Source organism: Ceratosolen solmsi, unplaced genomic scaffold, assembly GCF_000503995.2.
Source record: "Ceratosolen solmsi marchali unplaced genomic scaffold, CerSol_1.0 scaffold28, whole genome shotgun sequence".
Lineage (NCBI taxonomy): Eukaryota > Metazoa > Arthropoda > Insecta > Hymenoptera > Agaonidae > Ceratosolen > Ceratosolen solmsi.
Window position 1 is genome coordinate 201,119 of NW_011948429.1, and position 25,477 is coordinate 226,595.

At 28.7% G+C, this 25,477-nt stretch overlaps 1 protein-coding gene across 1 annotated transcript in view; it reads right to left on the reverse strand.

Moving 5' to 3' along the window:
- Positions 1–279: 279 nt before the first annotated feature.
- LOC105363727 (integrator complex subunit 12) overlaps positions 280–25,477 on the reverse strand; it is a 31,364-nt gene continuing 6,166 nt past the window's right edge. Inside the window, exons 2-3 of the mRNA XM_011501481.1 lie at positions 2,994–3,344; positions 280–546 (exon numbers count right to left, since the gene is read on the reverse strand). Coding sequence (XP_011499783.1) covers positions 325–546; positions 2,994–3,344 — 573 coding nt within the window. The 3' untranslated portion in view covers positions 280–324. The remainder of the gene's footprint in view (positions 547–2,993; positions 3,345–25,477) is intronic.

The following is a 25,477-nucleotide window of genomic DNA, read 5'->3' on the forward strand; positions in this document are numbered from 1 at the left end:
TTAAAGAGAATATAATTAATAGTATGAAAGTTAAAGCTTGTTAATTCATTATCACTATTATTTATTTGGATTTCTCCTATGTTACATTTTCAACGAAAGACAACTTTTATTTAATGTACATATTGTAAATTCAATATTATTATGCTAATAAATCAGTGAAAATAAAATTATACAAATAAATAAAAAAATGTTCCGTCTGCTCGAGCATTTTCTACTGTTTTCTAGGCAATTTAAGAAATTGATTTTTCTTTTTTCTTTTTTCTTTTTTCATTTTTTCATTTTTCATTTTTCATTTTTAATCGTTTCATTGGCTGCTTAATTTATTTAGTTGCCGTGAATCCACGTTGAATTGCACAAAATTTCATCTTTTGTTGCGTTGCTTTGTAGCGATGCTTTTCGTTCGCATTCCATACACCACCAAAGAAAATCGAGTTTGTGAACGTCTACGTCAGTTATTGGTGGCTGATGACAGAGTGGATGATAAAGCTCTCGACACTCTTGACATTGAAGTAGTATCAGTGGACCGAATTCCGAGACATTACATACCTTTTGAAACATCAATAAATTTTATGTGCTCGTTTATATTGTAGCAGCTAATCAATAATTATTAAAATGAATTCAATGTTAACGTTCGTTCGCTAAAGCATTCCTTGCATATTTATGAGCCATAATCAGACGTTACGAATAATGTTGAAATTTCATGTAACCATGTATTTAATAAAATCATGCATAAACATAAATAATCGTTAAATGATTTTCAAGCGTAATTAGAGATTTTCCAACGCTATCGGGACTTATTATCTTTTTTTTTTTTTTTGTCATATTAACATTATAATTATTCGAGTAATTTTTACTTCAGTCTCTCTCTCTCTTTCTCTCTCTCTCTCTCTCTCTCTCTCTCTCTCTCTCTCCTTCAAACAAAGTGGAAAGAAACATCCACTTAAACATTATATATTACATTAACATTATTTGCATTCGTTTACTAATCGTCATTACAAAACTATAAAACTCCCATAATAAATTGATAGATATTTGGATAATGAAATATAGAAATTGTAGGCGATTTATCGTTATCATTTGAGCAATGATTAAACCCCGTACGTTGGGGCTACATTTGAACATTTTACCACTTGAATTAAGGGCAAAAGGGATAATACAAGTACATAAAACATTTACGGTGTACTATGCAAACTATTATTTCATCATATTGTATCTGCAGTTGACACAACTTTACCAACTCGAGTTTCTCGGTACATAGCAGTGTAACAAAGCCACAGTGACACCGAGCTATGCACAAAATAGTTTGCCTTTGTCGTTTACGGTCACTTGAAACGATGCAAAACTTTATTTTTGCACACGCCATATAAAATATAATAATAATAATAGTCATAAATAATGCTCTTTTATAACGAAAAGTCGGGAAACAATTTTCAGAGCTTACTTTTTCATAATGTGCACACGCACATGTTTACCGATAAACATTAATGACTTATTTTAATACACGACGTCTTTCTATATTTATACATGATTTTTTTTTTTTTTTTATCATAGTTTAGCATACAGTTTTTATCATAGAAATGAATGGAAAAATTCCTTAAACAGGCTGTATTATGCACTTGTAAAATGCCGATAATGTTAAAGTGTACAAAAATTGTGTTGCTGCACTATTTTTATACGCCTATTTTAGAAATGCAATATTTTTCATTCTCAAAGCAGTTATTTTAATTATAAACGAATTAACTGAATTTATGCATTTTTCAGGAAATGAACATTCATTTAACAAATTAATTAATTTCACGTATAAAGCAGTAATAATATCAAACTGGAATTGCGTACTATGAAATTTGATTTAACAAATTATCGATACACTACACTACGTACGAAGAAATTTCAATCGAGAGACAATGTTTGTTAGCTGTTTGCTAGCGATTTCATTATTTTAATTAAAAAAAAAAAAAAAAAAAAAAAAAAAAAAAAAATATGCAACCAAAATATTTATCTTTAAAATTTATATTTATAAATAAATATATGTGGATGTATAATCAATATATGATAAAGGATTATTATTATCTAATAGCTGTATATATTTACAATAAATATGTTTATTGATATTTGCAGCGCAACTACAATAACGTTAAAATATATTGTAACATTTTACTGTTAAATGTACACATGTTAAATTACTAATTGATAATTATTTTTTTTTTTTTTTTTTTTTTTTTTAAAAAATTTTTTTTATTTATTTTAATATGCTTTAATGTGTTATTTATATTATTTATGAAAATCTTTATAAAATTCATATATTTTACATAAATTAAAAATCATATGTATATAAGGAAGAGAACGAAAATGAAAAATATTATAATTAAAATACAGAAGATCAATGTAATTTCCACGTTTATTTAACTTGATGTAATATCTAATACATAAATTACTTTGGTAGAAAAATTTCTGGCATTATTTCATATTATTACCGAATCTTGAATGATAATACGTTACTATGCTATGGTATAACAATTTAATTCGTTTGAAGCAATCGATGCCACTGTTTTTACAAACTTTTTTTTGTAAATTGAATTGAATGTACGAAAAAATTTCTGCAAATATAGAATCTTTACTAATTTTAATACTTTTTACTACGAGTAAAATAATCTTAAACAATTGCTAAAGTTTTGTAAATGAATATAAAATCCTTAACATAACTACTTAGTAAAACCAATGTCGTGGTTAATTAAGATACTAACAACAATTCCTGTTTTATTAATAACATTACATTTATTATTATTTACAGACGGGTTGTGTTTTAGTTTTAGAGCTTTTAGGCATATGCAGAAAAGTTAATTATTGTGCGTTGACTGTAATGATAATTAAAGATAAATTGTACAAAGCCGACAATTCTAATGGGACATTAGGATGAGTTGTGAAAAAGGAATTCGCTTCGAAAAGGAAAACAGTCTTTGATATTTGATAAAAAGGAGATTTATAGGAAAAACCTTGCAGACGGTGCTGTCGTTTTGGCCCTCATCGGGAATAGAAATCCTAGGGACCTCGTCCTTATCATCCTCGTCGTTTCCAGCGACGTTAGCGAAGTAGCTCCGCCCGGGTTCTTCTTTCAGCTCCTCCTGGTCCTGAAATTCCGATTCCAGGGGCCTGTCGAGGGTCGTTCTTGTCGATCCATATCGTTTCACGATCGATGTAAGCAATAGTCCGCGAAGTTCCTCAGCACTTCCGGCCTCGGTCGAGTGGAGGAGACGCAGCGCCTTGATGAACTCCTCGGTGAGGCTCGTCGATGTGGTATTCGATGTCTCGTATTCGGAAAACATGGGCTTACTTTCCTCTCGACTCTGTCCGCGCATGAAAAACAATGCCCGGGGTACTTTAAATTAACAATAAACGCGCCGAGCACGAAGAAAACTATTAAGTCGTATATAGAGTAAAGCGTAGGTCATAAGTGTCGATGAGAGATCATAATTGGCCAATTCGAGGTAGAAAATAGATGAGAAAAGTAGCTGGAGGATGGCTTATTATTTTTTTTTTTTTTCTCTAACATTCGGATATCGACAAAAAGGATATTATGATAGCATAGAGTTCAATTATGCCACCTTGTATAATTTCGTGTAAATAGTATAAAGAATAAATAAGTGAAGTAAATATATAAGAATTTCGTGTTTCAAAATTATTGATGTAGACAATGTTTGAAAGAGCATAAATTTCATTGAACTAATCACAGATACTTTAAATATTTTGAAAAATATAGTATCGACATAGATTATAGGCATATAATTAAATTATTGAATATATGGATATTATTGAGTGTCAATTCAGCAGTAAATTTTTCATTTAGAGCCTTTAAGCATTGAAAACATAAATTGAAATATTTTTGCATATTCCGTAGATGATGTAACGATTGCACATTCGTTGAAGCTGTACATTTAGCTTTTGTACTATTGATTAGTATATTGGATTAAATTTAATAATAATATTAGTGATTTGAGTAAACGATATAATCATATCTGTACTTGCCCAGTTCAATTTAAATTTCCTATTTTATTTACAGATATATAGAAATATTTATGTATAACAATTCATAAGAAGTATTACTAAAGAAGTTTAAGGATTTTTTTAAAAATCGTAATAATATTAACAAAATTATAAATTGTTATGAATTATAAATTCATATTATGAAAATTGAAGAATTAATTTAACAATAAAATGATTTCAAGGCTTAAATTTAATTAATATTTATATACGAAGGAATGCTATATTTATCTCTCATTTTTAAGGTTTTAATAAGGAAGTATAAGTACCATACAATTTCCATTATCCTGCGTATTTTTAATTTGTATATAATAATGTTTTTCTGTTTATAATATTCTATATATATATATATATATATATATATATATGTGTGTATATTATAAGCCTATAGTAAGAAAGTGGCTGATAAATCATGATATTTACACGTCATTATGTTACAGTTTCCTCTTGTAATGGAATATTTGTTTTACCAAATATACAATATATAAAGTGAAAGATAAATATAAAGTAAACATTTATTACAATGTGTAATATATTGTAAGATAAGAAATAAAACGTCGTATAAAACTTTGGAAAAGCATGGAGAACCTGTACGGATTATAAATATTAGTTATTATAACCTTGTTTTAATTGCGTAAAATTAATTGTACTTTTAAATTGAAGAGCAATACGATGAAGTAAAAGTACGTGAAATGAATACACGATCAATTATATACGTAATATTAGAAAGAGAAAAAGTAATAAATAGCGAATAACAGTTTACCGCTAACTTTATCACAAATCTCTTTCGTTCTCTCTCTCTAACACACACGCACACACACACACTCACACACACACACACACTCTCTCTCTCTCTCTCTATCTCTCTCTCTCTCTCTCTCTCTCTCTCTCTCTCTCGCCGTGTCCCTCTCAATGCTTTACTCACGCTGTCCGTTTTGCAATTTCACTCTATCCTCAACCTCGGTAAAGCTAATCAAATTCACGAAAGGAAATTTATGTCAGACTGATTAGTCGTTAGGAAATGTTGATGTCTCGATAGATGCAAACTTACTTATCGTGGCTTGTCAACGTTACGCTGCCGTAGCCGTTTGCGCTGCGCTCGTAAATCAACCGACGTGATATTATACACACGGACGTTATGCTGTAGATAACGAGCTACTGCTTCTCTCCGTCCGGTCCAGATGCTTTAGCGGTAAATAAATTACATTGCGAGAAATCCTGCGAGCTACAATCGCTTCAAGAAGTATTGAAATCTTTACAGCCTCTCCTTTCCCCTCGCAATGCCTAGCTATACTATTTTCTTTCCCTCTCGCTCGCTCTCTTTGTGCGCGTACGCGCACGCATTGACAGTCTGAAATCGGCCGATTTTGAAAATGACAGTACAAAGTCTGGAAAACTCATCGGGCATTCACCATTAATTATCTAATTCGATCATTTAACACATCTAATGTTTAATGTTTAATGTCAGGGCAATGCTTTGTGGCCTAAATATTTTTATCCACTTGTGAGATATTTAAGCTTATAATATTTCTTACTTTGGACATACAAGGCGCACGTGAAATATTACCTTTTATTAATGATGAAAAATATCTGACGGAAAGTATTCGTTTAAAAAAATTATAATTAATCATTTAATGGAATAAATGTGTGAAGATTTATAAGCAAAATGCGCTTATAACAATTAAAAATACATAAATAATATTGATTATTAAATACATTTAGTGTCAGAGAACGATATTTTTAATTTGAATTTTTATTTTTTTTATATATGTATATATATATATATATATATATATATATATATATATATATATATATATAGATATTTTCTCTCACACTCACACAATGCTTTGTGGCCTAAATATTTTTATCCACTTGTGAGATATTTAAGCTTATAATATTTCTTACTTTGGACATACAAGGCGCACGTGAAATATTACCTTTTATTAATGATGAAAAATATCTGACGGAAAGTATTCGTTTAAAAAAATTATAATTAATCATTTAATGGAATAAATGTGTGAAGATTTATAAGCAAAATGCGCTTATAACAATTAAAAATACATAAATAATATTGATTATTAAATACATTTAGTGTCAGAGAACGATATTTTTAATTTGAATTTTTATTTTTTTTATATATGTATATATATATATATATATATATATATATATATATATATATATATATATAGCGATTTTCACTCCGAAGCTGATCTATAAGGAGTTTAGATTTGGTTTGCTTTGATGTGCTCGTCCCCGCTTTTCTTTTGAATTTCGTTAAACTTCATTCGCATTGATTTTCCAACCCGATTTTCGCGATTTAAAATCTCGAATAACATTAAAATCGCGACTTCTAACGAAATAATTAATACGAATCAATGATGGTAAATTATATTTCAATAAATTTGAAAAACAATTCTAAATACATTTTCCCTAAATATAAAATTATTTAACGTTAAATTTAATTAATCCAATAGTGTCAATTTCGTTAATCAATGCTTTATTCATTTTAATTAATATGATATGTGCCTTCGTGCATGTAATAGATAGAGACAGCGGATGCAAATAAATTACAATTATTTCTCATTGGAGCCGATATTACATATTATCAGAAATTTTATTATGTTCGCACATATCGATTTATCGCTACATATCTCCAAACAGAAATGTAAAGGCTTTCCGATTTAATTACTCCTCGCAGCATGAAACTTCCAAACGAGTGTTGCTAAATCGTAAGGCTCCTCTTGAGTCTCGACATTACGCGGCTTCCAAGTAATAACTTTTACAGCACTGTCGAAGAAAAGGAAGAAGGAATCGTCGAGCGCAGTAACAATGCGCATTAAAATAAAAGCAAATGTCATATCATCTTAGCCGACCGAGTATCCAAATCGATGAATTATCCTGCTTATCCAGAAATACGCGTAGAGAATGCGAGTACTTGACTCGAAAAGCCATATGTCATAGCCGCCGTTAATTCCGACCCCGGGAAATCGGGGTTATACGCGCCCGCTGAAATGGACCAATTGGGTGTCATCTTAAGGTATGCCACTCGGATTGTGCTGTGTTGGTACGCACCGAATGGAATCCTTCCAAGTGCCCTATCCATCCACACAGACCGACGAGTAAGATTTGAGACAACGTTGTACTTTGAGCTTCTCTCTTTGTCCATTACTCTCTCTCTCTCTCTCTCTCTCTCTCTCTCTCTCTCTCTCTGTGCGTGTACGAGGTAGAGACCGATGCGCAAACGACGTCGACGATGGGCTTGGCATGCGCCCCCGGAGATATGCAAGACACGGAGTAATGCAACATCCTTCGGGATCGAACAACAAGAGAGGCTGATGTTTATATATATACAGACTCGCGCACACGCAAACAGACACAAACGCTTACACGTGTGCGTACATACATATATATATATATATATATATATATATATATAAATGAGCACCTGTGCACGTTTGCTGGCACGCGGGCGTCCTTAAGGGAACATTTGCTGACATTAATGTTGAAACGCAAGGGACCACTATCAAACGGATAGAATAGTAGTGGCTCACGGATGTATTGCCTCGTGCTTGATTTTACAAACATTTTACGTGAGACAATGTGGCTGATCGATGACTCAGGTCGTAAACTTATTAATAATTGCCAATATGCTGCCTTAGTATCTAGAGGGACATTCTTTCGATCGTAAAATCTTTAAATCCTTTAGCGAGGCACAGGTTCTCCACCAATTACACCATACACATCTTATTAATTTATTATATAAGTATATAAGTTTCACGACATTTTACGAATCGTTCCAATTTTTAATAATTAAAATGATCCAATTTTTACATTGATCATAATGTATCGTAATGATATAATAATTATATGTCTAGCCAAATGTTCTCGTTATGATTATCATTAATGTTCGCGAGCAATAATCTAAAAATTATACCTTCTCAAAACTTTTCAGATATTGAATGTTCTGATGAATCGCTGTATGTTGCATGATATGCGTGAATATTTAACAAATTATTAAGAAGGAGGTACAAAGATAGCGAGTCTCGTGTTTTTAAAACGCAATCGTTTAAAATTATAAGTTTCCTCTTTTGAACATTAATAAATCTTCGTTTATATACACGTGAAGTTATAACAACATTTTGCAGTACAATGGCCGCGCGTTTTGTATGTTTATGTGCGTGCGAATTACGATATGATAAATTAATAATTAAAGATAGATATTAAATGGATTATTAAATAAAATATTGTTTATAATATGCAATGGTAATTAATATTCATTTCTCGATTAATTTATTGGCTTATTCGAATGGCACTTATTATCCTTTTAATAAATTGAAATTAATGAATTTAATGAAACCAAGGGAAATGTAATTCAATCGTACATTCATAATATTTATAATTAAAATAGCACGTTTAAGTAAATTTTATCTTTATGCGCACATAGATACAAATTGATTTAGCCTATTTATTTTTATAACCTCTTAAAATTATTCTATCAAAGTATAATTAACATGATAAATAAGAAAAGTGACGTTATCATATGTAATATATACATTTCAATTTTCCAAAAAGATAAACTTATGGTTTGTAATTACTTTAAAACACTGTATCAACAGTTTTATAAATTAGTCGTCCATCGTGTCTGTATTATAAATGCATGAGAACTACGCAGTAGACGCGCAAGTATCGTAAGCAAGTCGACTTGTAATTGCACGCGAGAGAAAATCGAAAACTATTTCACCTATAAGAATATATCTTCGCACACACGCAATCTCCATCTTTTTCGCGGCATACAATGGAACCGAATAACATAGACCAAAGCAAGAATGTATAAATTGTCGAGCTTGCAAAAACATTATGCAAGATCTTTTAAGGGATAGAAGTAAATATCATATTGAATAATGATAAAGAAGCGAATGAAGGCGAATTCGGTCGAGCGATGAAGCCTTACGCACACTCATACGTACATCAGTCATGATCAAGAACCAAGTACATTATGGAAGATATACGCCTCTACTTTCCAGGACCGTAATACCTTAAATATGTAATAATATCTTGGTGAAGGGTAGTATGGCATAGCGATAAGATGCGAGTCATCCATCCCCCCACCCCACCCCAACCGCTACCCATCCCTCGTTGACCCACCACCCGCCGTACCCCATACCGCTGGCTGAGATAGACAGATCTCAGCGAAATTCCCGTCGTACCGGGCAGAAAGAATTCAGTGAAAATGTGTCGTGCGACGATCCTCCTTAAGATATTCCAGGTGAGGAAAATCTTTCGCCCTCACCTTCGGCATTCTTCGACCTTCTTTGTTCTTTTACACGTCATACACTTTTATATATCGCGCAGAGGCCCGCCGCATCTTTTTATTTCTTACTTCCTTCTTTCCTCGGATGCCGTCCCACGCCCCGGAATTTTTGAATGTTCCGCCCGTAGTGCGATATTTTAATACCGGCGAGTGAATCTTTGAAGCTTGCAGGAGCTTGTGGAATCTCGGGGACGGTGTACGGCATTCTCGACGCTTACGCGAGCTCCTCGTAACTCGAGGCCTCGAAAAGATGGACGGCGAGTCCGGGTGGGCGATGGAATTGGCGATGGGATGGGGTGGGGTGATTTAGGGGGTGTGGTGGAGGGGTAGGGGATAGGATGGGGTGAGGGGAGAGGAGGTATGGAATTGGGGGGGGGGGAGGGGCACCCGCCTTTCTTCGCTGTGTCCGCCTTTCTTCGCTGTGTCTTCTGGGCTGGACGTGCTCTTCTTCTCTCTTTCGTTTTCCTACCCGAGAATTTCTACTCCTTTCTGTCCTGTCAGCAGCTTCCGCTCTACTCAAATATTCACGTGTCGTGCATTTTATTATTCTTCGAGCTTTCATTTTAACGAATTGGTCTAAAGCGAATTTTATAATCGTTTCCATATGCCTACACGCTATGCGATACGTGACTGTCCCGCGAACTTTGAAAAATATTTATTTTGCTACGCACCTTTCGGTAATCCGCATTTTTTAATACAAAGCCTAGTGAACAGCGGAAGAAGCTTCGGTCCCCCACGTACCTCGTTAAGTTTATCTCTTTCGCCCACTTTCTCTATACTATGCATAGTATGCATGCATATATAAAGGGAAAAAGGCAGTAGAAAAAAAATTTATAATTACATGAAACTTCGATACTTTTACAGAATTTGAAATAAATGTAAGTTCATGATACAATAATATTTTTATCGTCAAGATTATTAAAGATTTCGATAATGGATTTTTTTTTAATATGCACGTACGCTTGCACGCCCATATATATATATATATATATATATATATATATATATATATATATATATATAGAGAGAGAGAGAGAGAGAGAGAGAGAGATAGAGAGAGAATTTTATTCTAGAATGATGAATAATATAGAATGAGAATTCTATTGGGGGAGAATTTTATTTTCATGCGAAGATTTTCATTTGGCGTAACTTATCGTTAGTGCAAGTCTTCGTATGCACTTTCTCATGCACTTCTGTCCGGCTGTATGTATGCGTGCGTCAGAAGGTTTCTTTTGATGCGCCGACGGAAACGAGGATCGACCAGGATAAAGATTATCCAAATAACGCGTCGTTACCGGGAACGCTTTATTTTAATAATATAAGTTAATAATAATGACCTACATTATCATAAAATCAATACATGTACATTTGCACGAAACCGACCTTTTAATTTAGAATATTGCTTCGAATTTATAATATAAAACTATCGAATAAATAAGAGAACGTGTAATGAAATAAGCTAGCCGCAAAGTGTAATAAAATAAGTCGACTTGTTTTCGCTGCTTTGAAGAGCTTCTCTGCCTGCCTCTCGCTTCTTATTATCATTATTATCATTATTATCATTATCATCATCATCATCATCATCATCATCATCATCATCATCATCATCATTATTATTATTATTATTATTATTATTATTATTATGACTATTATTATTATTATTATTAAATGAATATTATAATGAAAGCGATTTTATAAATGAATTTATCAAATAAGATAGTAGAATTGTCGGTAGGTCGAGAAGATCGTTTTGTTGTTAATCGAAAACTCACTCGCCTATTATCCTCCGTCCTTAATTCCTTGATTTTCGACACACTGGACATAGTAATTATCTACGATTCCTTCCTCTCTGTGCTATTTATTTTTGGCCTTCACCATCCACAACCACAACCTCCACCTACTCCCCCACCAGCCAACCCACCCACGGAAATTGCTTCGACAAATATATTTTTATAAGCTATCCACATGTCACGAGCTCCGTACTAATGCGACAACGAAATCTCGTTTCAATACATAATTCTTTCATTTATGGTAGCGCGTAGGTTTGATAATGTAAGTATGTGCATCTTATGATGATTAAAAAGCAACAGATGGTTTGGAAAATTTTTTAAAAAAATGTAAGTGGAGCCAAATTTATTATAAATTAAAACTGGATTTATCAAATAAATACAACGATAAAAGTCGATAACATTTTTTAATACGTTGTTAAAACTGTAAATTGATAAAGCAAATATTATAATATTGCGGTTATTCGTTCAAAATAATATTATTTTGCATTCTGCAAAGCCCGAAGCGATCGACAAATTATCAAAAAAATTAATTTCAACTAATATACGTATTACTGTATCATATTCTCGAGAAAGGACAGTCTAAACAGTAGTAGAACATTATTGTTGAAAGACTTATTATTTAAGTATTCGATCAACAATTTATCGTACATTATAACAGAAATGTAAAATTTTATAGCACTGTAGTGAATGAAGACTTGGTTCGGATTCGTTCTTATCAGCTGCAACACAAATACAAATATTTTGTATAATATTTACGATTCTACACAAATACAGGGCTAAAGAACCACTGTGGCACATGTAATGCGTATGCGCCCAGTAAGAAGTACCAAAAGGGCAGAAATATTTCTTCTTATAAGTATCATCTGTAAATATACGGCTTATATGAAATACATAGTCGTGTGCAAATACATTTGCTTTTAGAGTTTAATTTTACCTTCGAACTGTTGCACAATTTACAGCAAATTTAAACAGATATATCTTTCGGTTTTGAAAATCTTGAGATTTTTCTCGCATTTCACGAGTTGATAATTTTATTTCACGCATCATAAATTTGCGCCTATATATGTGAATATAAAAACTACGTTGTAATTATTTAACTATCGTATTTATAACAAAACATTTATAATGATTTATACAGTTTTTTTTTTTTTTTTTTTTATATTATACATATTAATTATACATATTTTATATTGATATGATATACTGAATTAACTTGTATATCAAGTGAATTTTACGAAATTTTCTATCAATATGTATATATATAAATATATATTATATTATGTTTGTCTAAATTTTTTCTTTTGATATGACATTAATAGAGAATAAAATCTGTAATTAAAAGATTTATTATAACATTGATAGCTCATTTACAGTTACGTATTTATATTTCTGCATTCATAATGGATACTCGTCTTGTGGACTTTATCATTTTTTCTTTTACATATAACCGTACATCGGACCCCCGCAACATGCTCACTATTTTCTCTCCATATCTATTACACGTTATTGCTCTACCCCACCCCCTCCCCTCCCCCTCCCAATCCTATCTCATTCAAGCTCTCATTCTCTATTTTTTTTTCCCTCTCTTTCGTTTTCTCTCGTTCGTTCATATTGACACTTTCTTTCTACCTCCTTTGTTCTCTTTCTTTAAATTTTTATTAAAATAATGCACATACTCCCATCTGAATATGATTAAACTATATATTTTATTAAAAGTAAATATATATTAAAATTAATTGTATCAAATTTTGTGGAAATGGTTTTAGCATTTTTTAATTATTTTTCCAATACATATTGCAGGTGCGTTGGAGTAAGATTTCGTGTGTATGATGGAGGGAGGGAGGGAGAGAGAGAGAGAGAGAGAGAGAGAGAGAGAGAGAGAGAGAGAGAGAACAATGAATAATTAAATTGCAATAATTCTAGGAATATTCAAAGGCTATTCTTTATAAGTATCACAGTACAACGCGTTGTCATTGTCGTTAATGGAAACAAAGTAAGCACTTGAGTCTCTCTTTTTCGTTCTTTCACTCGTTTGTAATTGCTCGCATTAAATTGTCTTTTATTATTTATTTCGACATTGGGCAATTGCCATTACGCAACCGATCTATTGAATCGTTGATAAAAAAAAAAAAGAAAAAAAAAAAAGAAAAAATCTACTTCCGAAAAGAGACGTTTACTCGAATTGCATACTTAATGCATTCGTGTGCATCTTATTAATGGGCGACTCTATGAGCTCAAATACACGGATAGATGTTCTTGGTAACGCTGTCGGTTCTGTAATTATTGACAGTGCGGAGCTTCGGTGATTGAATGCAAACAAGGGGCCTTACTGTATAATTTTGAAGAATATATGATAGAAGAAGGGGCAACTAGTAAAGAAGGAAATGCAAAGTTCAAACTGATTAGGCAAGCAAATTTACTATGATTTACTTATTCGGATGTCTTGCTTGTATCGTACAGATGGATTACGAAAATCTCTGAGTAATCTTCGAGACACGTCTACGCTGTCAGCTCTAAACGCTAGAATATTATTCTTATCTTTTATATTGCCTCCAAGAATATTACATGTAATAATCTAATTATAAATTAACGAACAAAATAACAATTGTTCCTTTATATCATGAGCGAGCGTTTCTCATTATAGTTTAGCACTCATTATGCTTTACGTTGGTTGATTTTTATGATTAAAAACTTTTATATCTCAATGTATCAAATTAGCAAAACTCGTGCATTCAAGATATTTAGAAACTTTTTGTAATTTTTTTCAATGTAATCCCATTGAATCTTGGTTATTGTTTATTCAACATCGACGACCACCGAATTCATTTCGTATTATCCTAGCACTTTGCGTATGTAATACGTAATAATCGTTATTACTGACAATAATTATTGCTAATATTAAGCCACATTGCGAAAAGGATAGACGAAGAGGGGAAGGCCAATAAATAGAGTTATTTTTAAAGGAAATAACAAGTTACAACGGGAGACGAAATGTTGTGGATATAATGTTTTTAGGTCCTGCTTTTATCGTTAATTGTTATCGCATATTCTGTTTGAGGTAATCAGAAAAATTTGCTAGTCATCGAAAATTGAAAGGACATGGAATTAATTATTCACTCGAAAATCGACAATCATCAATAGGAATATTATTGAGTCATTTAATATGTGAATCAGTGTATCGTATATATCGCATATGAAAGGATAATTTCAATCACGAAGCGAATTATTATTTAATGAAGGACCAATTGAATAAGGAAGATCATACCCATGTAATTATTATTAAGATATGTGTATAGGCCAGCAGCCACTTATAATTCAACATAATTATAATATTATCTTCCATTTTAAAGCTTTTCTTGAAAAAAAAAATATGCAAAATCTTGAGATTAAAAAGATTAAAAATATTTAAGTGATTTTATGAAAATTGCGATGAATTAATTGTTGATTATTTCAATTTAAGTTTTATTTATGTTTCTTTATAGTAATGTGAAATTCAATATCTTCTTACACGAGTTTCGTTACCTTCATCAACATTTCGTCGACTAATTATTATAATAATCAAACACGACACATCGATGTAAAATATATTTCAACTTATTGGATTTCATTTTTCGCTACTAAAACTGAAAAAAAAATTTTTTTTTTTCATTTCATTTCACGTTCAAAGAAGCAATTTCGAATTTATTACGTTTGATTAATAATAATTACAGTGATACCAACGCTGTTTAAAATCAAAATGTGACTAATAAATTTAATAATTTTCATATGAAATTCAGCAAATATTTATAGTCTCATTCCGATAGTAATTATTTATTAAATATTTTATACAAACTTTAATGTAATGTAATACATTGAACAGAATTTAATTAAAAAACTATAATTCTGAATTTTAAGAAATGTATTATTATTAGCTGTTAACTCGGTATTAATCTACAATTGGTAATATTGCAGTGAATAAGTATGTTGCGCATTTAGGAAAATACCTTATCCAATCGATCTAAATTATATAAGTCAAATTAATAATAATAATAATAATAATAATAAAAAAATAATAATAATAATAATAATAATAAAAAAAATAATAATAATAATAATAAAGCGCCAAGAATGAACGCATTTTTTCTTACAAGAATTATACGAAACTTTATAAGAAACCAGCGGCCAAAGGCCTTGAAATAAACTTAAAAGTTAGAAATTATTTTCACGCATTATAATAGTATTAAATGAATACGATTACAGGAGTGTAATTGCCTTTTAACGAATGTAAAAAGGATTTCTCGTTATTTGCAAATGTAGTTGTTTGTCGGCAAGTTTGCGTAGAATAAGCGAGGGAAAAATAATTAAGGAAAAATCTATCTTCCCTGGTACGCTTCCGACCATGTTTTTAAATGCAAATTCACAAGCTTCATTCACCAACAAGGAACTCGTGCATTCTATTGTTATTCGAGGAGCTACCAATCGGTTTGATGTGAACCGATAAACTTGGCTATTGCGTAATGCACTCGAGCGCGCATTGGAAATTGCAATTAATTTAACAAGTCGCTTTGCAACATACAAAGCTCTTTGCGCTATGAGTAATTGGATGTTGAGGTTCAATTCGCTATCCAGTCGATGAGAAAAAATTCACACTATTGAGTTTAATTTTTTGGTGAAATATAAATTTAACCATTGCTTCGTTTACTTAATATACATTTTTCACTAATGACTCGCTTGTAAATTTACTTACTAAGAGAACAAAAATGTGCCATGATTCTAGAGACAGGGGTTTTTTTTTTTAAATCATACATCAAACAAAACAAAAAAATATACATAAACTTTGACAATCTTTGATTAAAGGATTAATGTATAAATTGATAAATTGATAAATTGATAAATTGATAAATTGATAGATTAATAAATGTACTATTAATTTCACATACATTCGACGTTCAGTCAGCTAATTATTTCTATTTTTATTTTAATTGCATTCAACGGCCCGTCAAACTATTCAAATATGAATATTTATCCGAATAAGTGTATTGCGAGACGAGGGAATTGTCGAATCGTAAATTAATTCAAATTTTATATTTAGCATTATATTTAATAAGCTGAAAATTTATGTACAATTGGGTGTTAATATCTTAGATATTAAAAAGCTAATTTGCACGCGAATTCATTGTTTAACGTTCTATTTAAACACTGATTATGATGAAACGCTCTTACACAATTGAATATTCAAACGGCGACATTATTCAATAATGAAATGAAATGAGTCTAGTCGGAAATTATGGATAGAGTAAAAAACGAAATTATAAAATATCCTAAAAAGCATAAGTCTGTTAAACGATGTGTTAAACATTTCTTCGCTACTCGATCTTCAGAGCCTTTTTCTCTTAATTTTGATCCCAAGACTCTAACATTTTCTTTGTCTCCACTTGTATATACCAAACATTGTTTAAACAAAGAAATAATTATCTTGGTGTATACTTGTAGCCAGTAGGAAAGCAAGCAATTAAATTTTTTTCCTAGCAATTAAATAAGGAATTTAGATGTAATTTTAAGAGTCACTTAGAAGAATTTATGTGAGTCAATCTTTTAATTTATGTTTTTTTTTTATTTTTTTGTTTTGTTTACTAAATATTTTATCACATTGAGTCTTTATTACATTTTACTTTCAAACTTTAATTTCTTTGGCTCGGTAAGCTTATACACGATTTATACATTCATCTACACAAAGATCAAAACAATAATTAATACGGATCTTAACAAAGTCCTGATCTCTTTCTCTCTCTCTCTCTCTCTCTCTCTCTCTCTCTCTCTCTCCGTCTTAATCATAAAAAATGAAGAAAGAAAAAAGAAGCCAAGAAAAACAAATGTTTAAGTATAAGCAGGAATTAAAATTCCCGGGCAATCGGAGGGAAAACTTTCTTCGGACTGATTTTAAAAATTAAAGAAAGTATATCTTCCACAATCGCCATGCACCGTTACAACATTCTAGAAACGAGTGCACGCAGCTCGCAAAAGCCACGGAAAAGAAAGTAGGAAAACCACACTGGCTGTAAGAAGCGCAGTAAAAAAAAAAATATATATATATATATAGAGAGAGAGAGACAGAGATAGAGAGAGAGAGAGAGAGACAGAGAGAGACAGAGAGAGAGAGAGAGAGAGAGAGAGAGTGATAACACATCACGGACGTGTAAAGCGTTAAATACAAAATACAGTAAACTCAGGCGCAAAGAGCAGGGACATACGCACACAGATGCAACCGGTTAAGAAGATGGCCCCAGTTCCCCAAAGTCGAGTAATCTGATTTGCGTGGCGGTACGTCGTTCTGATTACGCTCGTCTCTCTCGCGTCTTTGAGGATTGTGGGCCGAAGTCGGTGAGTCGCGTATCTCAGTGTCTCTTGCGCATGATTTAAAGGATTTTCGGACTAAATGAAGACGAGAGTCACGACATGAGTCGCCCAAAGGCCCCTTTCATGTCCTGAGCTTATGATGATGTGTGCCACATAGAACACCGCCGAGTCCTTCTTAACTTCCTTCCTTGACCTGCAATTAATTGTGCCCCGAGCAAATTTTCTTTCGCTTCGGTTTATTCTCATTGCTACAGAAATATTATTCATTTTTACTTTGCGCTTACAGGCCGTAAATGGAAATGTTCTTTTATTGCCTTTCAAGCTAATAAAGCTACTTTCGAGTTACAACTGTTTTTATAAGAGAACCAAGCCTGCCTTACTTTCTTCAAAGTAATACTTATTCTTAATTACATTTATAAATACCGCGAGTATTTATATTTGCATCTTGCGAGAATGTATCTCGAAGCGTTTATGATAAAATCATTTGAATATTAAAATAGCTTCTACGATAAGATGTTGGCAAAATAGCAAGCATTTGCGATCTAACAGACCTTGTTTATTCAAATAATTCATATCGTTGATTCGAATACCTTCGATAAATAAATAATTTTTTAAAAAATCTTTCTGCTTCTCGTTTTCTTGCCTTTTCTTTTTAAATCTCTAAAAAGTAGTTTTCACAGTAATTTTCTGAATATTATTAAAACATTATATATATATATATATATATATAAGTAGAAATAAATTTAGTTTATGACAACATAAGAGTCTAAAAGGTGAAAAATAATACCATCGCTAATATATTTTTACATTTCTAATTGAGAATTCTTCCATAGTTTTCCATTATCATTTTTTTTATTTCCAAATAATTCTAATATTGATAAAAATTATGATGATGATGATGATGATGATGATATTAAATTGTAATTAATCAATATCTACCATACTTTTGAATTTTATTTCATTTTCCTTCGTTCCTTTAATTTAAATATGCAATTTTTAGATTTTGTAATTAAAAATTACAATTTATCTGACAATGTTTGTCAGAGTACTTGATTTAGTAATTTAAAAAACGATGTTTTAAATCATATACACGCGCACACACGCCCACACCCGCACATGGTATTATAGTATAATGTTAGAGCAACGGATAGACGGAAAAATTCATTATTTTATCGAATCTCCAGTACCCAAACCTTTACAGCATTACGTCCATTTCTGTCTAAACCGTAGCTTCAAATTCAATTGTAATAATTATGATTGCCGTATTACCCGATCTATCAACGGAACATATAATTTTAATTAGGAGATGTAATTGAATGGGACGTTACAACGTTGTCAACGACGGCAACATTCTATCAGTAACAAAAACTAATAATCCATTATCATTATCCGTTCCGAAAAGGGCCAATTACCACCAAATCCATCTTCTTCGAGAAAACTTGGGGATAAAATTTATGGATCAAGTTTCAAGACACTAACCATCGTTTTTCCAATCTGATTGAATGGTAATGTGGTTAATCTTGCATGGACACCTTTTTTCTCCCGCTTATCACATAATTGCTAACTTAAAATTTACCTTCGCTAATACATCTCCTAGGTTACCTCTACGTCGAATGTTCAAAGTTGTTAATAGATTAGTCGGTATTTCAATCGTTGTAAATATATAAAAATAAATTAAATTACAAAATATAAATTACAAAATAATGAATAAAAGAAATTTGTCATTAAATTTGCTGATAAATTTCTTTACATTTTATTCATTTATATATAATTGAAACATCTTCATATCGTTGGATGGAGAATAAAAATTTATCCTTACTTATTATATTTTTTGATCCTTCTTTAAAGAAAATTCTCATTTCTCTGAATTAATTTATTAAGTTTATTTCAATAAAGATTATTGGGATAAATATGTTATCTCATTTATCTCTATAATCTTACGGTTATTTAATAATAAAAATGGAATATATCTTCATTTGCAATTATTTGTATTATCTTAAAAATCGTTCCTGATTTATTCTTTAGAAAATTTCTCGTCAATAAAGTTTCTAAAATTATTTTTCAACAATTTAAAGATAATCAATATGTCCGTACTAAACTTTATTTTTCTTTATTTATTCTGTTACATTATTAATTTGTAATTTGTAGAATTTTGAAACCTTATTTATGACTCATTATTAATGGCCAATTTTTATTTAAGTAATTAAATCGACATAATATCGAAGTTCTTATATTTTTATGTGATTCAAGAGTAATTCAATTAATTATTCGTCACATTAAAGTTTAATTTAATTGAAAACTTTTATTTTCATCCTTTATCTTTGTCGTTGAAAACAAATTAACGGCTCTACATTACATTATTCAGTGTCATATTAAAAATACAGAATAATTATTTATCCGAACCTATCCCTATCGGGTACTTTTTTTAATTCCAATTGCTTGCAAAAATTAAATACCCGCATTACATCCCATGCGTAATAATATTTGTTTAGTAGACCATGTAATATTTCATGAATTTAAAAAAATCTTATATCAATGTAAAGTCGAATGAATTATCGTAATATTTTAAATGTTTTTTTAATATTTTAATTATTTTTTAAATAACATTATGAATTAACATTAATATGAATTTGAAATTTTTTAATTTACATTGTATTAAAAAATGTAAAAATTCAATCACATTAAAATATTGATATTACTTTTAAAATACTATAAACATTAACGTCTGTTATTTTGTAAAAAAAAAAAACACGAAGACATTAAACAAAAAACGCATTATTGAAGCTATATATTTCAATATTATGGACTGAAATTATTGTATAATGTGCCATTCTAATCAATTAAAAGAAAAAACAAAAGTTACAATTAGATTTTTATATAATTATAAATTTATGAATAAAATCTTTTACCAATTTCAACACACTCGATCAAAATATGTGAGTATTTTAAAAATATTGATATTGCGATTTTTAACTATTTATAGAAATTTTATAAATAAAAGACAATAACAATATTAGACGAGTATAGTATTATCGGCAATATTATAAATATAATTGGAATAAATTTATCACTATTTTTTACAATATATATTTTAAGATTTATTACATTTTGTAGTTTAATGCTTAGTTATAAATGGTACATTTGAAAATAATATATGATTAAATATTTATCAACTATACAGTAAATATTGAGTGTAAAATAAATATAAAAATTATCAATATTCAATAATACACATAATATACTAGTGGCTAACATTTAAAAATATTAATGAACTTATGCAAATTTTTAAAAAGCTAATAAATTTTTATCTTTATATATATATATATATATATATATATATATATATATATATATATATATGAAAAATAATAACTTCATTAAATGAAATATATAAGTCATGTAATCAAATATTTAAAATACAAAATACTCAATTTGAAAAATAATATTTCTATAATTGCATTTTTTAACAATTTAATTATTTAATGTTTTTAAATGTCAAAATAAAACAAAAATAAGTATAAGTTATATAATATTATTTTAATATTTCCATTTTTTTACTTATCGAATTATTCAATTATACTGAATTTGATTATATAATACATTTATAAATGTACATTAATTTAAATTTAATATGATATTTTGCCATTAAATGATCTATTTAATTTATTTTAAAAGTATGTAATATAAGTATTCGTAACTATATGCAATTTTTTAATAAAATAACACAATTTATATTTATTTTAACAACAAAATATAATCATTAAATTTTATATCTAAATTTGATGGCAGCCTATATTCCAATATTATTCTTCATGTAAAACTACCTCCAATGTACGGTAAGCAATTACTTCTAATATTTTATGTTAACGCTTAATATTTAACTTTTATAAAAATATCTGATTAAGATAATCAAATTCCAATTAAATTTATTCTCGTGAATTCAATGAAACGCACCTTTTGAGGTTAGTATTGTAATTAATCATAAATAGTTGAAAAATATTTTGTAATAAATATTAAGTATATAAAGAATAATAGCAACAGCTGTAAATACCTACATGTAATGTTAGTATATCGTTAGTAATGTCATTGTTCTGACTTTATACTAAAGATTAACAGAATTTACAGTTAATTCGCTTTATATATATACGAATTATTATTTTTATTATTTTATGTTAAAAATACTTTCGATACAAAACATGAGTATGTAGTCATCTAATAATCATCTCCGTACTAATACTTATTACTAATTACTGCATTATTTGTCCCTAACCAATCATATGAAACATCCTTTATCTTCTATCTTGTGAATATTTAAACTCACATTAGATAAATAAAATGTATTGTATTATTTCTAATATTCGTATTGGTTTATACTTTATATCAACATTCCAATTCTATATTATCACTAATATAAATTAAAAACAAAGTTTGTAAAAATAGGAATAAATTAAACGAAGGCACAAACGGTATTTCAAATTAATTAAATATTGATCATTAGAAACAAACAACTGCATAACGATGCTAATGAAAATCAGATAATCAATGACATAAATCGAGAGGATAAGAATTTGGTATTAATATTATAGAAAATAATTGAATAAATTTAATATTTATTTAATCTTAAAGCATATATATATATATATATATATATATATTCATTTCGAAATTCTAAAAATTGAACTACATTGAAATATATTTGCAAATTTTAAATATACAATACACTAAGGTTATCATTTAAAAATATTAATGAAGTTTTTTTTTGAAAATTTTATTTTTATAAATACCTTAAACATAATTGATTAATTAAATGAAACGTTAATCATGTAATCAAATAGTTAAAATACTAAATATTTATTTTCATTATTTATTCTCAATCCAATTATATGAAAATAAAAAAAATTATTTGTGTATTTTTAACTTTATTTTTCTTTGGGAAAGATAGTTTATTGTAAATTATCATTGTGTACATAGATTTTCATCGTATTCTTCTATATTATTATTTCAAATTACATACATTTTAATATCCATTTTTTTTTGTGAAGTATACTTGTCGTTAGTTAATAGATTGAGATTAATCACAAAATGATTTATCTAAATTTAAAATAAATTTTTAAGGTAGTTGTTGTTTGTTATATTTTTTTATAATTAAACAATAATGTATAAAATCAATTTATTATCTGAAATAAGTAATTTAAATATTAATTTAGTAAAATCTGTTATTTACATTACTTTTTAATTACGAGAAAGTATCATTATAAATACAAACGAAATTAATTGACGAATACAATATACTTTATAGAAAATTGTTGACGGTTTATTTAATTAATCGATGCTTAATTAAATGTCATTTGTGCAGTGCAGATAAGTCGTACTGATAAAGTATTACCAAGTCTTTTACAAATAAATTGATTTTTTCATGAAGTATAAATTTGTAGTGTCACAAAATATTTATTTCCTCATATGTGATTAATGTATTGTATTATATTACTATATACCTTCGATAATATAATATAAGATAAAATATAAATAATTTATGCAAAAATATGAAAGCATTAATTATACAATAACATTGTTTTTAAATAATATAAAGGTCGGATTAATTACAGTAGTTTAATTGAAATATAACGGACACAATAATCAACAAGCGAGTCATTAAAAGAGAAATTGAAGAAAATGAAGACAAAATTGATCAACGTAATTTTTATACACATTACTTAGACTATTTATATATACTATTAAATATTAATTCTTATTTAATGTAATTTGCAATATTTCTTGTTCAAGTTTATATCTACAATTTCACTGTAAGTATTACCGTTTTTTTTTTTTAATTCATATTTTATATATTAAATTCATATCATATTTAACAAATTTTAATTCATATTTTATAAATATAAAGATATAATTAAATATATTTAATTAAAAGGCGGTACATGCATTTAAAATTAATGGCCAATAATGGTATCGTAACATCACCGGACTTACTAATTTTGTAAAAAAAAATCAGTGATCTCTGAAGCTATCTAAAATATAAATAATAGTAACCTTATAAGTATTTCTTATCTAGATTCATTATATTAAAAATGTGCAGTACCAATATTTTAAGCCTATAGGATATTAATTTTGATAATTCTTTGAATGCTTTATAAATTCAAGAGAGATAAGAACTGTTATTTGTAATTAACTTATTATAAATACATTGGTTAAGTCACTGAAAATAAATTATTTCATCATTGTCATAACTGAGGGAGAGAGAGAGAGAGAGAGAGAGAGAGAGAGAGAGAGAGAGAGTATAAATTTTGTTTAGACTATTAGAAGTTAGAGCAACTATGGACACCTGTACTTACTAACATTCATCAAAATTATCTGCTTTTTAACAGACCGTTCAAGCACTTAAGCACAATAATGTTGCATCATATTTACATCTATCAATTAATATTCAACATTTATATAATATACAGTTTTATTTCATTAATTTAATGATTAGCTTTATGTCAAATGCGATCCGACTTTATTTGCGATTACAGTAACTTTCCTATCGATCGTGTAACTCGATATCCATATCTGACGATGCAACGATACGATAATAAATTTTCTAATAAGTCAAGAAATCGACATATTATGCTTGAGTAACTGAGTGCGATACAAAAAATTCCAATCAAATTTCAATTGAAACTTTAATCATATTTATTACACAAAGGTGCCGTAATGTTTAGTAATACTTTAAAGTTATGCAAAAAATAAATTTTATATAATGGATATTAAAAAAAAAAAAAAATGAAAATGGCCCAATATTAAAGTTTTAATTCTAATTTTTCTAATTAATGTGCTATAATTCTTTAAATGGAGAGATACCAAGCAAATATGTTAGAAAAATTACAAATTTAAAATCAAAAATTTTTTTTTGATTGGCAACTAAAAGTCAAATTGATTAATGTTATATTACTAATATAATAATTATAGTGCTTTTTTCCAAATAAGCTTTCAAATACTTTTTTTGTGTACGAATAGTAATTATATTACAGTAATGCTAATATGTGAGACATTTAATTATAAAAATGTGTGATACATATTTGATTTGTTTACAATAGTTTTGAAACAAATCAAACACTGTAGTGTTTAATATACATACTAATAAAAGAATGAAATATTAATTTAATACGAGATTATAAGTTCTCATTAATAATGATATTAAAAAATTTTTTTTACCTCATATCGATAGAAAAAAAAATTGTTTATTATGTGACTGTTAAATATTTATCTCATTTTTTAAATTTTTGATAAAAAACGATGCGTTTTATGAATAAATTGTAAGATTATACATAAAGTTAAAAAATTAAGAAACTCTGATTATTTGGTAAATTTTAATACAAGCTGTTTGTAAATAAATAATATAATAAATAACAGTTAATTGAAAATAATTTTTCACTATGACTATTTTTGCCAGTTTTGCGTGTAATAATATTTAATAAATAAAATATAAATTTAAAGTACTCGAAAGAGTTCTAAATTAGAAAAACGAGGGATTTTATAAAAAAGTAAAATTAAAAGATGAAATATATTCCCTAGCGACTAAAACATATTTTATATATTTGCAGTTAAAGCATGAAAAATTGATAAAAAAATAATAACCTCAAATAAAAACCAAATAATCTATACCATACTATTCCATTTTATTTATAATTACATCTATTCAATATATTTAATCTATTTAATATATAATAAATTAAAACCAGACAGTTTTTGTTTCTTAAATTTTAGTACAAAATAAGGTTCTTTTTTTTTTTTTTTGCAATACCTATTAAATATGTAGGAAATATAAAAAGCGCAGAAGTTATGTTTATTGTATTTACTTTGAATATATTATAAATTCATACATAGGCATGACATGTATGTGCTATTATTTTTGTTTAATATATCAACGTATTAAATGTATCGAATGCTTTATTGGAATAATTATGAATGGATAATGATAGAATAATGAAAAAATATAAAA